Source organism: Chanos chanos, chromosome 11 (genome assembly GCF_902362185.1).
Source record: "Chanos chanos chromosome 11, fChaCha1.1, whole genome shotgun sequence".
NCBI classification, from domain to species: domain Eukaryota; kingdom Metazoa; phylum Chordata; class Actinopteri; order Gonorynchiformes; family Chanidae; genus Chanos; species Chanos chanos.
The window spans coordinates 3498368-3512793 of NC_044505.1; the positions used below are offsets into that span (position 1 = coordinate 3498368).

The window sequence follows — 14426 nt, forward strand, 5'->3', positions numbered from 1 at the left end:
TCGCTGCATTATTTCAAGACAGCAGTTCAAGTCTGTTGTGAACGTTCTGCAGCCAGCACGGGGTAGATCTGGTTCCTCGTATAGGTTGTACTTCATTCCTGAGGCCTAAACAGTTTTGATATATAATTCAGAAACAATGTAACATCCTGACCTGTTGGTTTCTGGGTAAGCTACATGTGCTGTTTACTTTGGTCCAATTTTGATCATATAAATACAATATATTCTGTCTTATAAGACTAGCAAAGAATGTGTAGTGGCTGTGTATATGGTTTTCATTCACACACATGATTACTGGTAAACATTATCAAACAAAAGAATAAAAGTGTTCTGGTTGAATTTGCATTGTTTGTAAATTTTCATGTTTGCAATCACAATGCCTGTTATGATTCGTCTAAGAAATCTAATGCGCTATATGAAATGTGCCAGATGAGCATTTGGATCGTTTGCTGTAGCCGGTAAACTGGTCCAAACACAGTCCTGTTTTGAATAAAGTCTACAATGTGCTGAGAGAGTGGGGAGCTGCGTTGGTGGATGATCCAGGTACAATGTGTTGAAAGTGTGAGCTGGCTTGGAGGATCTCTGTCATAGGCAGACGTGAAGAGGCACGTGGATTTAGGATTGACGCAGCGTCACCGTGTGCCACAAGTTCGCCAGAGAAGATGCGGTGGAGCCATTCTCACGGCCCAAGACACTGAACCAAAACCAACTGCCCACCTCCCCCTTTTTTTTTCCTTTTTTTTTTCTTTTTTTTTAGTCCCCAGATTTATGGTCTGTCCCTCTCTCACTTTCACACTTCTTCTCTCCCATGCCCCCGCACACCCACCAAGCCCACCCCCCTCCCCCAACCCAACCCCCCCCCTCCCCCCCCCCCCCCCATCCCAATCCCCTTCCTCTCCTCCCTTCATCACAGCTGAATCAGTTCTGAGAAGGAGCTTCCTCCCTCCCCCGAGCAGGTTGGACAGGCCTGAGCACGGAGGCCCCTCTGCTCAGCGCCTGTTTTTCTCAAATCTTCTGGCACACATGGAGTCTGGACCTGGAGGAGGAGGTGGCATCCTTCCACACCTTGCAGGCTAGGCCTTTGGCACAGTCGCAGCGCTGGAATATCTCCAGGCCGTGTGAGCCTTTCTTGCGCTGTTTGGTGCAAACTTCGCCTTGTCTCAGCACTGGCTTGCAGATCTTAGTCCAAAAATGACGGGCGCAACAGTGCCCCTCGGAGCAGTCGGATGATCGAAGGCAAGGGTCACCCTCATGACCTTTTTAGGAGGATGAGAAAGACACAGACAGAGAGGGAGAGAGAGAGAGAGAGAGAGAAAGAAAGAGAGAGAGAGCGAGCGAGCGAGAGAGAGAGAGAGACCAGATGGTTTTACTTTTCCTCACTTTTTAACATGGTTAAAAGATACCAGTGAATGGATGTTAGTTATAACACAAGAGTACAGCTTGGGTGATTTCAGTAACTGAGTTATGACATGAGGTGGTCAAAAGCTCAAAGAGACGACCGTATGACTGCTAAAAGACATGTCATGAAAGGATAAGACTTTCAAAACTGTTTAGTGCATTGTTGCATTAGTTTGACATGATCCACGCTGTGCTATAGGAGAAGTCTTTAGAAATACGTTCCACATATGTTACAGGAATACGAAAAGGTGACACCTGATTTATTGGGAGAAATTTTTATCTTTTAAACAGCAGAACAATAATACAGCATTTTAAAACCTAACAGGTAATGTAGGTCTCTCTGAGAACTGAACATCTAATTTTATCAGTATGTTAGCAATCATTATCTAATTATGCCGTTCTGTTGAGAAAGCACTATAAAAGAAAGTGACCCAGGAGGGACTGAGGAAAAATGGTCCATTAGATTGTTATGGCTTTCGAGTTCAAACATATCCTGTCTTCACAATTATATTACATTACAATCAAAATTACATTACTTGGACTGTGTATGCGCACTGAAGGAGTAATACGCTCCTATGAATCTGTGCAAACCACTTCCCAATTTATGAACCACTTCAGTCTATTTGAAGAGAACTCGATATTCTTGGCAGACAGTTTCCATTACCCTTTCAAAGGAGCAATTTGTATGGCAAATATTTATGATACATGTTGTACAGTCATGCAGGTTTTCTGCAAAATAATTTGGCAAGCCGACTTCCACCCGCCAAGGGCTTTTTAACACGTGAACCATCTGCTCTGAATCCCAGGGAAAAAAAAAAAAAAAAAAAACACCGTTTCCTGTGGAGTCTTCCCATATAAAAGCCTCTAATCAACAGTGTCCACCCAGTGAGGGGATAAAAGGTTCTCCTAGACGGAGCTGACATGAGGCATTGCCGTATGTATGGTTTTTGGGGTTTTTTTGGAATTACAGTTATAATAAAACTAATGTTCCTTTTATGACACGGTCATGTGTTTTTTGGGGGTGCTGTCATTTAGCTTTAATAGAAGGAGCAGTCTCTCAGGCGCTGTGTTTTTGTTTTTTTTTATGAACAACAGCAGGAGTATATATATCACCGTCGGTCAAATCACATTAACGTCTCTTTTCAGAGCTCTTTAAATGCCTCAGTCCAATTTATTGTCCTGTGGTTTCGTCGATGTAGGAGCCTGTATGTACTGTCAGCGAATGCGTCAGGGTGCCAGCTTTATACGGGTCTACGAGCAGCAGTGCATTGTGGTCTGTCACGCGCGTTCCTCTAATATACGAACAGCGTGTGTAATTGCCGCAGTGGATGTGGCCTGGCGTCTCTCCCCGTGAATGATTAACAACCCGAGGTGGTTCAGGTCGCCAGAGATACAGAGATAAGTGCACCAGACGGGAGAGACTCTCCAGGCTCCGATTCGGAACACAGCGCAGCCCCAGTGCAACGTGAGGGTTTTTCATGCAGCGTCGCTTCAAGATTTACGGGTGGTGGTGGTGGTGGTGGTGTGTGTGTGTGTGTGGGGTGTGTGGGGGGGGGGGGGGGGGGGGGGGGGTAGTTTTGCGTAAATTCCCTTACCTTTGAGAGAGAGCTTGGCTTGTGCTTTCCCACTTTTCTTCCAGGCCTTGTCTTTGGTGGATAGTTTGTTGTGTTCCTCTAAAGGAGAGATGTGTGGGGACAGAATGCTCTCTGAGATTAGGACACAGATATCTGTAACATAAAGACAGACCACATTTGGCACCAACTTCAGATTGGCAGAGCCAAGACTAGCACAAACACATTCTCCGAACAACAACAACAACAACAACGACCCCAAAAAAAAAAAAAAAAAAAACGTGTCAGTTTAAAACCCCCTAAACCCACTGCTCAACCCGCATAAGGGCTTCACACTGGGTCTGTGGAAACACAAATTGTCTGAGACTTATCAGGAATTTTTTAGTCTTTGCATTCCTGACTCTTGCTTGTACTTATTGTCAAATTCTTAGAGGTCCCTTGTCAACTGATACAAATAAATGATTATCCCTGAGATTTAGCGAAGTGAAACACAGTGTGAATTAAAAAAAGAAAAATTATAGAATAGAATAGAATAGAATAGAATAGAATAGAATAGAATAGAATACAGTGATGGTTACAAACAGTTTTCAGAATCCCAAACTACAGGTGATCAAAACATTTCTTTTTTTTTTTCCAGCTATACGTACAGTTGCTGCAACGGTTGCCGGGGCAACACATGGCATCTCTGTGGCAACGTTTCTTCCTCCTGCGACAGTTGAGGCAGCGAGAGGGTGCGTGATGAGGAGTGTGGCAGTAACTTCCCACTGTGCATTCCTTATCACTGCTACACGGATACACCTGGACAAAACACACACAAACGGGCACACGCACACACACACACACACACACACACACACACACACACAAAACTCTTAAATCTTACTCTGTTAAACCCAAAGAGCAGAAAATAAGAAAATTCTCTGGTAAAATTTTTGTTTGGTTGTAACAGCAGTTACAGAAAACATAGGGCAAATTACCCAGTGCTAATGGAACCATGTTTTGAGCAAAAAAAAAAAAAACTCAATATTTTAACTTAAAACATTTAATCAGTTAGGGTGTGTAATGCAGACTCTGAGTTTTATTATATTTAATGGCCTGTTTTCATAAACTGCTTTGGCCATATAACATTTCTTCTCTTACAAGATTCAGTACCACAAACTCCTAAATGATCTGAATACAGGCAGCTTTATGAGGACAATCAAGGTAATGATCAGGTATCAGAAAGAGTGGTAACATTGTGTGGTTTCTTACTAAAATCTTCAACTATACACTGCAACTTAACTCCATCGGTTATAAGACGAAAAACGAAGTCGTAATAGTAACCAGACATTACGGAAAATAGTTTGATCCCACTCGCAGTCAAATAAATCCGAATTTGAGACTCCAGTCGCAACCATCACTTATTTCTCTGTCGCCAACCGGTATTTTTATGTGACAGCTTCGAACTCTGAGTCAAATTGCTCAAGACACTAACCAGATTACCAGAATATGTGTTGCCCTCCCCTGAACACACAGACCTTCCTTTTTTCCAAGAGTGGAAAACAGCCTTTAAAGGGACAAACACTGGATTGAAGTAACAGCCAAGAATATTCTCCGACTCCCAACAATGGAACCCTTGGTTTCGCTCGACAATGAAGCGTATGGTTCAAGTGTTCCCCCGTTTAGGGAGTTCTTGGCATTCAGGTGTGCCTTGAGATCCATTTATGGGAACAATTGCTCACAGCAGCTCCGGTGCTTGGATTTTTTTTTTGGGGGGGGGGGGGGATGGGTATGTGACCTCTTAAAAGTATTAGTTGAGCAATGTCATTCGCTGCTGGTGTTTCAACCCACCGCTGTGTGTGTGTGTGGACTCAGGCACATGACAAGCTTTGGTAGAGCAATTTAGATTTGACAGGGATTCCCACTCCACTGACTTTGCACCAGTCTCGTGCTGGGTGAGTTGAGGTGAGAACGGAGAATCCAAACTGTATCCATAAACACAGAGACCGCAGACCACCGTAGGTGGGGGGGTGGGGGTGGGAGGGGGAGGGCAAATACAAAGGCCAGCTCACTTTTTCCACAACAAACATGTAAAAACTGAAAGGCTGAGAGAAACCGCTGTCACCGTGCCATTCATCTTTCATTGTCTCTCCGTCAGAAAAAGAGCATAAGTCGCTAACAAAATACAATCACGTCTCAAAACCATTGTGGGTTCGCTGAGATAGAAAAAGTGTTTACACGTATTAAATTGCCGGCGCTGGAACAACTCCCTCTCTGTCAAACGAACACTGACTGAGTACAGTTCGACCTTAAGCTAAAATCAATGTTTGTTAATGTACCGCTGTCAAAGACCATAGAGAAGGGGATCTGACACATGGTCTTTACTCTAATCCAGAGTTTGGTTTCACGCTGCTGGACTTCAGTGCATACGCAAAACTCATCCAAGTCCCCACATTTCCCCCTCATCATCTTACTCATGGTGTTTCAGTGATCTTTCAGAGCTGAAAATCTTTAGCACAGTCCTGGTATTAAAATCAAATTGAGATATAAGTGCCAAACAAACATAAAATGTGCCCATTAGTAAAAATCTAATTGGTGGTGTGTATTGGCAGGTAATTGGGAGTCTCATTGCTCCAGGAGCGGGTGAGAGAATGGAATATTCCACTGTATGACAAAGAAAAAAAAACGCCACATAAAATAGGATTAGAATGGGTGTAAGATTAGTGCCCACTGGTCAGGTGTCAAGCATAAATCTTAAATAAGTTTGGAGTCCAGTTTTTGAAACGGTAAACTACGTTAATGTAGTGTAACTTTTCTCTTGGCAACCGACAACTCTGAAGTCGCGATTTTTCTCCTTTCTTTTTGAAGTTCCATCCCATATTGCATAGGAAAATGCAGAGAGAAAAAGAGACATGAAACGCCTATATTTGTCTCACACCCTTGTAAAGTGTTTTTGTATGCTCAGATAGCTGCTGCGCTGTGAACAGAACGGAGGTATACTATTTGTGTGCAATAAATATAAAAACGCCACGTGATGGCACACTGACTGCACTGAATTCCGCACAGAAACCTGTCAAAACAGATCATTTCTATGATTCCATCCATAGTTTCACCGAAAAAAAAAAGAATTCTAGGTGTACCAGGCAAGCCTCTGGCCCTATATATATGTATATATGTATACATACGTGTGTGTGTGTATGTGTGTGTATTTCCTTCTGTAGGCAAAAGTACCATGGACAAAAACAATGTGTGACTCAACACCAACCACTCAGGTGCATGACATAACAGAGAATGACCAGTGTACCATCTCTCTGAGAAATTCTTATTCACGCGGGCTTCGTGCATTAATGTCCTCCGAGCTGACTTCGTAAAGTGCACTCTGACGTCAGCCTACAACACAGCATTAGACTGTGAAAGATGAGAAAATGGAAAACTTTTATGAGCAAACAATGCGTTTCAGATTTTCAAAGCTGAATTAATTTAACGAGCACGTTTTGACAACCTAATAGCCCATAAAGTGGACTAGAACCGACAGAATCATATCAGTCCTTCCTGATGCTGTGAACTCGACAATCGCCGTGTATATTGTGGAGGGACTTGGGATGGTGCAAAAAACAATTAAAGAGCTGCAGAGAAGAGCAGCTCTGATGAAGATTAACGTAGGAAAAATGGCTTACGTCACCGTAACAGGCTATATATCTGAGTCAAATGCACAACACATGTTGAGACAGACTCCTGGGGAGGGAAAATATCTCAATATCAACTAACATTTGAAGATGCTGTTCAACATCCATGTGCTTTGGACATTGAGAGGGGGCTTAAGAAAGAGATTTTTGCTTCTTGTGTAAGCAGTCGAGAGTTCGCGGCATTGGAAACACATGGTGAAAATGTAATCCAGGCAGCCGATGACACGTGGGAAAGAGGAGGAAGGAACAAATGAAGCCTTTACTGCTGTTTTTTTTTTCCTGCGTTTTAGCGCCATTAACCTTGAACCTCTGCTAGGCTTGGCACACTCATCTGGACTTCTTATCATCACCACCATCATCATCATCATCATCATCATCATCATCATCATCATCAACATCATCATCCGAGTAGTCTCACACAGTTTGAACTTCAGGATGGAAATTCAATCTTACATTCTTTTCACGTATTGAGATGTAGTTACACTCACACTTGGATGTCTTCACTGGTGTGCGCTTGCTTAGGTTGGCTCCTAAAGGGGAGTTAGGGGAACAAACTGGGAGACCTGGACAATCCAATAGAAACCAACATTTAAACTTCAACCACGTAAATATCTTAAAAACTCAATCTGGGTGAGTGATCTCCACTTCCTCACCAAGATCTGCAGTTTACACCAGACAAAAAAACCTGCAAATGATTTCATCGGGGGGAATGTACATCTATCTGAATGCCACAGACTACACAAAGACATAATATATCCAGAAGACCAAATGGCATAGCCACCTGATGCCCTTAGGAAGAGATCTATTAAAAGCTCAGTCGTGTAGTCTTCTTATAGCTTTGTTATCTCACATTGAGATTGAGACAAATTACTGAGGCCTCATGGTTCTCCCGCCCAACATCTGAGATGCTTATCTTGTTCTCTCTGGCTGGCAGTCTGGGAATGATCTCATCACTTAGAAGGAGCCGCCCTCATATCCTCCATGGCAACAAGAAGTAAATCACCCCGGGCAACCTTGGATGCACAGCCACATCTCCACGTAATCAGTTCAGCCCATCACAAAAGTTTTTGTTTTTGTTTTTTTTTCCTTTCTTTCTTTCAGTATACCTCCACTCACAGTCTCCTGAGGGCCTACGTTCCATCTGGATGCAACTCGCTGATCCTTGTCCCTCACTTACTTCACAGTCCACTTTCTCGTGTGTCTTCCTCTTTTTTTTCACACGCTACGTATCTCTTTCGTTCTTTCCAGAGGTGTTACTCCCTTATTTTCCCAAAGTTGTGTTCTGGTATTTGGGGCATATCATCTTCATCAGAGAGAGAGGGGGGGGGGGGGGGGGGGGTTCTATTTTTCTAGTCATGATAACATCACAGAAGATAAGACCTCGTGATGGCGATTAGGGAAACCCATTAGTCCATCTCGTGCAGCTCTCGTGCTGGTGAAATGGCAAAGGCTTTGAAGACTACATATGCCATGTCTTTGAACTCTTGGTACCTGGTCTTTGTTTTTCACCATGTGTTCTATGCTTCAAAAAGCAGCTTGTCAGAATTCATATCATAGCTGGATGGTGGCGTAACAGCAAAACTTGTTGTTTTTTTGGGGGGAGCGATAGATCTTACGTGTATATTTTATGAAGAGGTCTAAGCGGTACACAGAAATTGAAAATCTGGGATGCATTTTTAAACCCAGGAAACAGATAAAATTATCCCACTTTAAAGCAACTACCAAAGTACAACTCGTGATTCTCAGTTATCCATTAGATGTGAAATAAAAGTTTTTCCTTCAGAAATTTTTTAAACTATGTTATCAATTTGCTGTAAATTAGGAATTTGAGGATCACAACAAATACACAGAAAAATAACATTACATCAGAGAAGATAACATTACATGTTATGTTGTGGAATTATATTATTATATGGACAGATCTAATGACAAAGGTTTTTTTTTTTGCAAGACCAAAGCCTACAGACAAGGTTTTTGGGATGGAGTCTCATTCCAGTACAGTAAGTTACAAAGCTCTGCTTCAAAAGCTCTGTTATAAGGCTTTTTCACACTTAAACTCCATACCTCACACACACATCACTTTAAGGCCTCAAAGGACGGTTTGATTTGACCTTGGGAAATGAGGGCAGACACCTGACACCATAAATGGAATTAGTGAGCTGAGAAGGTCTTTTGGAGTAAAATAAACTATGTCACTGCACAAACAAGCTTCAGATGCCGTCAAAGGGCAGGATCTTATGAGTATCATATCACAAAGGAGACCCCAGCTCACTCTTACTGTTTGAAGCACAAGTTGAAGTTTAATCTTTTCGCCACTCAAAACATGTGTGCAGGTTAAAAAAAAAAAAAAAAAAAAAAAACACCTTTGGGACCATGTTCTTGGTATGAGAGCCTGCCACTTATCCATCACGGTTAGAGCAAACGCTGACCCACATTCTGAAGTCTAAGTACACTGTGAACAACTTTAGTAGTGTTAGCATGCGCTAACGAGGAAATTCTAGCTTCCCAATGAGCACAGCTAATTGGAAGCTAACTGGAGCTAGCCTCAGGATGTCCCACAGACGGTGGAGATGTGTTATGGGTCTCTGGTGGCCATTGTGGCGTCTCAGGGGCTCTGGGAACACACATTCAAGAAGGGGGTGGGGGGGTGGACTGGCCACGCTAGCGCTAACAAGCAGTCACACCTTGACCTGCTTTATTTCACCCTCTCAGCTCGTTAGTACCACTAAACAGTCACTTAACCCTAGTGGGGCAGGAGTGGGAAGTACCCACCTCCCCATTTTTATGAGCCAATCCCACATGATCTGGTACCTCCTTCATTAAAATAACCTCCACGTCAAATGAAAAAGGGGAGCAATTAAAAAAAAAAAAAAAAAAAGTGAAGGGGGAGCTGTGATGTGAAACAGTGCACAGAGGCCGATTTCCTGGTGAGCTGGGAAGCTGAAGTGGTTGAAAACATTGTGTCTATGCCAATATTTCTGTTCTGGTTCACCCACTAAACCCCAGAAAATGAGCGCGGTGCCCACCCATGAGCACTTGCCCTCAAAGTCAACGAGGACGCCTTGGACCATGCTGCTGAAATGCCTGCACGAGAATGCAGAGCAATTCGGACGGTTTTCCTCCGAGACGTTTCGCTGCGTTGGGTTCGTGGGCACAGAAATGCACAGGAGAGTACACTGACCTAACCCTTGGTCGTGTAGCCAAAGGCTGACATGATCGGGATTGTCATTCAGTTAGAGTCTGGGCAGAGTTTTTTGTCAACAGGGAGAGAAAGACAAACACATGACCCCCTCCTTGATCTGCCACTGCCAATCGATTTGACGTGTTTGACCGGGGCTCAACATCGCTAATGTGACAGCTTAAAGAAACCCACCAAGTCTTTGTTTTAACTGCTCAAATGGATGAGCAAAGCAGGGTGGCTGTTCCTTCCACTCTCTCTCTCTAATTTGCAACATTCGCAAGTAAGCCGGTTGAGGCGATTTATTGGAAGCTCATGTTATAATCTCCTCACCAACGTCTTTTATGTTTCCAGTTAAAGACCTGAGAGGGCTACATTTCAGCAGCTGTCCAATGAAATCTAGAAAATGGACAGCATTCTTTGGAAAGCTGGTGCAGATCTGAAAGGAGCGAAAACGTTGGAAAGCGATTAAAAGGTTGTTATGGTTTATTACTGACATTTTTAACACCTCGCGGTGTCAGAAAACCATCACTCATTTCTTTCAAAAGACAAATGCTGCCAAGAGGTGAGAGAGAAGTAACATTCAACTTGCCATACAATGTGCGATATATCACAGTGAAACCATAACATAAATTACAACAAGTAGGCTCTGCAAAGTGTGCATTCCGTAAAGTCATAGTTTTCAGTCGGCACCCCTCCTCTTCCTCCCCAAACATAACCCTTTCTCCGACATCAGTTTATTAGTATCATTGATCTTGACAAGTATAAGCACAGGCAACATTTGATGTGTCCTGCTCAGCTTTTTTTTTCTGTCCCCAGGGACACAACTACACAAGTTCACAGCTCAAATCTAAGACAGACTGAATTTGAGGTGGCTATTTTAGTCCACTGCTTGTCTGCATTAGTTTGGCTAACATCACTAGACGTCACCCTCACGCTTTTCAGGTCAAAAGTCACACATAACACGGTGCGGGTTTATCTTTGATTTGCCTTTGCTCGTAAACAGATGCTTCATAAATGCCACAGAAGATCAGCACTCTGCCGTGGGTAAGAGACTGTGCTGGGATTTAACTGTGTTTGAGCTGTTTTGGCTGATGTGTTTTGAAACCAGAGCTTTCAAGTTCATGAAGGCTGCCAAGAGGACTGGGTCCCCGCTGTCATTGCAACGATTAGGCATCTTCATTTGGATGAGCAGCTAAATGTACCATGACATTTCACTCCTATAACAATGTGGTGGCTTCTCCGCAAGGATCTCTCCGTGGTCCTCTCCTCCAAAACCACTCTAGTTTATTGGAATGGCAAGGTTGGGAGCATGCATTTAAACAGAGGGTCTGGCAAGGAACAGACCAACTGGATGAATTCCCATTTCAGGAAAAGTGAGAGAGAGAGAGTGAGAGAGAGAGAGATGGAGAGAGAGAGAGAAAAGCTCTTCATCAGGTCTTACTGTATTAAATCACACAACATAAACTGCTCTTCATCGAAGCAATGGCTATATATATATATATATATATATATATATATATATATATATATATATATATATATATACACACACACACACACACACACAGTATATATATATATGTATGTATGTATGTATATGTATATGCACACACACACACACACACACACACACACATATATATATTGGCCAACCTCGACTAGACGCAGTCAATGTATTAAGTAACAGAGGGGGAAGCACGTGACGTAATATCCAATGAAAATGAGCTCTCTGTCTGAAAAGTTTACAACACGAAAAAGCATTGTCGTAAACGACGGAATGAAGCTTCTCTTATCTGTTTTACATCCATACGAATATACCGTATATCCTGAAGCTGTGTGGTGCCATCTACTGCTCACGAGACTGTTAGGGACAGACACCGAGTCACTGACGCCATGCAAACCTTTATTGGGGAAAATCTCAAGAGTGTAACCACAAAATCAAGCTGCGCACAGCCACAGAACATGAATCTCTGGCTGACGTTCAATTTATTACACCCCTTTTTTAAAGTTATTTCACAAAAGATCTGCAACGCATGTGACCCTGATTGAACTCTGTCCCTGTTACGAAGTTTTTTTTTTGATAAAGTGTCACTCTGGTGACGTTTTCTCTTTCTAAATTATATCAAATGACCATGTGGGAAAAAAATCACTGACGACGCATACGAATGTCATAGATTTGGTACATTGAATCGATTGCATCAACTGACTTTCAGAGGTGAAAGTATGCTTATGTAATCTCTCAAAAAAGTGCAAACTTGTTTGACTTGCACGAAAGTACGATTGTGTTGTAGCGTACTTCTAAAGTACCCCGTACAGTAAAGTGTTGCTCTCGTGCAGCAGACAGCTACTTCGTAAATTTGAGGGGTGTGTCACCCACCTCCAAAGCATTCCCTCTTAGTTTTTGTGTTGCTGGGTAAAGCGGAAGGGGCTCGTTTTGCACAATGGCATCTGAAAGGCTGTGTGTGTCGACAGAGGTAAAGAGTACATATTAAGGGAGATATGTAACCAGAAAACTCTTGATATATGAAGTCATGACATTTGAGGAGCCTACGTGTGTGTTTTTTTCTTTTCCAAAATCCAGCCCGACTAGAGGATTTCAGAGTCTGTTAGTACTGCTGCGATTACAATTCAAAGCGTTCATCCTACTGCCTAACAATCTAGCGTCCCCTGGAAGTTTCTCCGCCTGTCTCTTAACGTATGTCTGATGAATTGTAATAAAATACTATGTCACACGTAATTGCTGTCTTTCTCTTCTCTGACCCTGCATCAGTTTCGTTCGCTCTATAATGAACTTTTGTTCCATGTAAGACGGTAATGCCTGAATCATTTATTCGTAATGTTTATTTTTGTATCTTTGCAGTAAGTTATTACGCAGTCCCACATCAGCAAACTGATGGTCACGTTGTGATAGCCTAATCGCTGGTCACACAATAATCCACAAGTAAAAACCGGCATTTAATGAGTCCCACTGCCGTCGGTCCCATTCTCTAACGACATTCAAAACTCAGACAGAAAAATGATTACTGGTCTAAACTCCCTCTCACATACCTGCTCATATTAATGATTTACTGCGAAAGCGTTTAGTGCCCTGCTGTGAGGTGAATGTGTGCGGTGCAATTAAGATTTACGACGGATTCGATTACTTTAATTTTAAAATAACCACTTCCACGCGACGAAAAGGGACATGAAGCGCACGCCGCAAGGTCGGGCGCCTAAAACGTCACAGTTTCACTAATAGAAAGCCTTTGAAATAATAATTACTACATCCTGTCCATCACGCCCGGACGCCGGTCGCCTTGCGGCAAATACTTGTTATCACACCAAAGTTTTTACTATATCTTCAGATAAATCAACTCAAAACATATTGCTGCTAAACTTACTTCAGTCCTTATGACAAAGCGGCGTTAGTTTGAGGATGGAGGGATTACCTGTGCGGGGATGTTGCCCTTTTTAGGGATTCCGCTGAGAGCGGTCCCCGAACGGTTCGTGGCGGCAGTAGTTAACTCGTCGAGCATAACAGTCTTGATGGAGTTCACCTTGGATCCCGTCTCGACTTTCTCAGAGACTCCCATGTGCACCGCCACCACAAGCAGCGTCAACCGCCAACAGCACCTACTCCGCGTGAGTCCCAGCATCCTTGGAGAGTCAAGTCGTCGATTCTCAAAAATCTGAACTGAGTGTTCTTAGGGAATGGCACGAGATCAGTGTTGTCACGGCGGCTTTTTTTAAGGCCCCAAAGACTTGAACTCCGCTATGCCAAACTCTAGTTTTGAAATATCAATAAATAGAGAAGGAAATCAGTACTGAGGAAGTACAGAAGAATTCGAAAAAAATGTGTGAACCAGTGATCACAGAGGACAATTTTCTTTAGAACAAACTAAGAGACAAGAAAAATCACTATCAAATATAAAATATACTACGGCCACATCAGAGATAAGATCTGTAGAGCAACTTGTGCTTTATTCCTGGTGGTATGTGAGTGCTGTGAGAGGCAGTCTGGCATTTTATGATGTCGGATACGGATCTTTTTATAGGATTCTAATGGCTTTGCTTCCTCCGCCCCCATTCAGAACTGAAGAAGAAAGAAACAGATCTGTGTGCGTCGGGCGCGCGCCAGTGCTGAGGCACGCTGTTGAAAGAATACGCTCATCCGTCCGGCAAATGGCAATATTACGCAAAGTCTTTTACTTCGTTTCGCTGGAATTTTAGTCGGAAAATGAAAGTATGGGGAAAGCCCGAGTAGTAAATTACATAGTGCAACATCACACGCCTTTGATTGATCTCCTGGGCATTGCTTTGTCCTGTGTCAAGTATTTTGAATGTAAAAAAGAGAAAAAAAGACCTTCCAAGAAAGAGTCGTTCGGTGCCAAGAGTATGCATTTTACAATTACCGTTAAATGAATGGTGCAACATTATCATAAATTTCGGCTGTAGTTACGGTAAGGGCTGACCGAGACGTATGATATGACCAGCGATATAAAAGTATTTGCTAATGTTCTCCACTGCGCAAAGAGTCGGGCAAAATTTGGGAAGAGTTTTTGTTTTTTCCTACATCAGTATGTTTTTACAGTAGATTATGAAGTAATTTACACGTGACTTCCTAATCTGTACACA

The 14426-nt window shown here is 42.8% G+C and overlaps 1 protein-coding gene across 1 annotated transcript; it reads right to left on the reverse strand.

Moving 5' to 3' along the window:
* Window positions 1-907: 907 nt before the first annotated feature.
* Window positions 908-13447, reverse strand: dkk2 (dickkopf WNT signaling pathway inhibitor 2). The gene is made up of 4 exons (XM_030788236.1): window positions 13241-13447; window positions 3614-3764; window positions 2991-3122; window positions 908-1253 (listed from the first exon to the last, which is right to left on the reverse strand). The coding sequence occupies exons 1-4, from the start codon at window positions 13445-13447 to the stop codon at window positions 1003-1005; spliced, it is 741 nt and encodes a 246-aa protein (XP_030644096.1). The 3' UTR covers window positions 908-1002.
* Window positions 13448-14426: the final 979 nt, after the last annotated feature.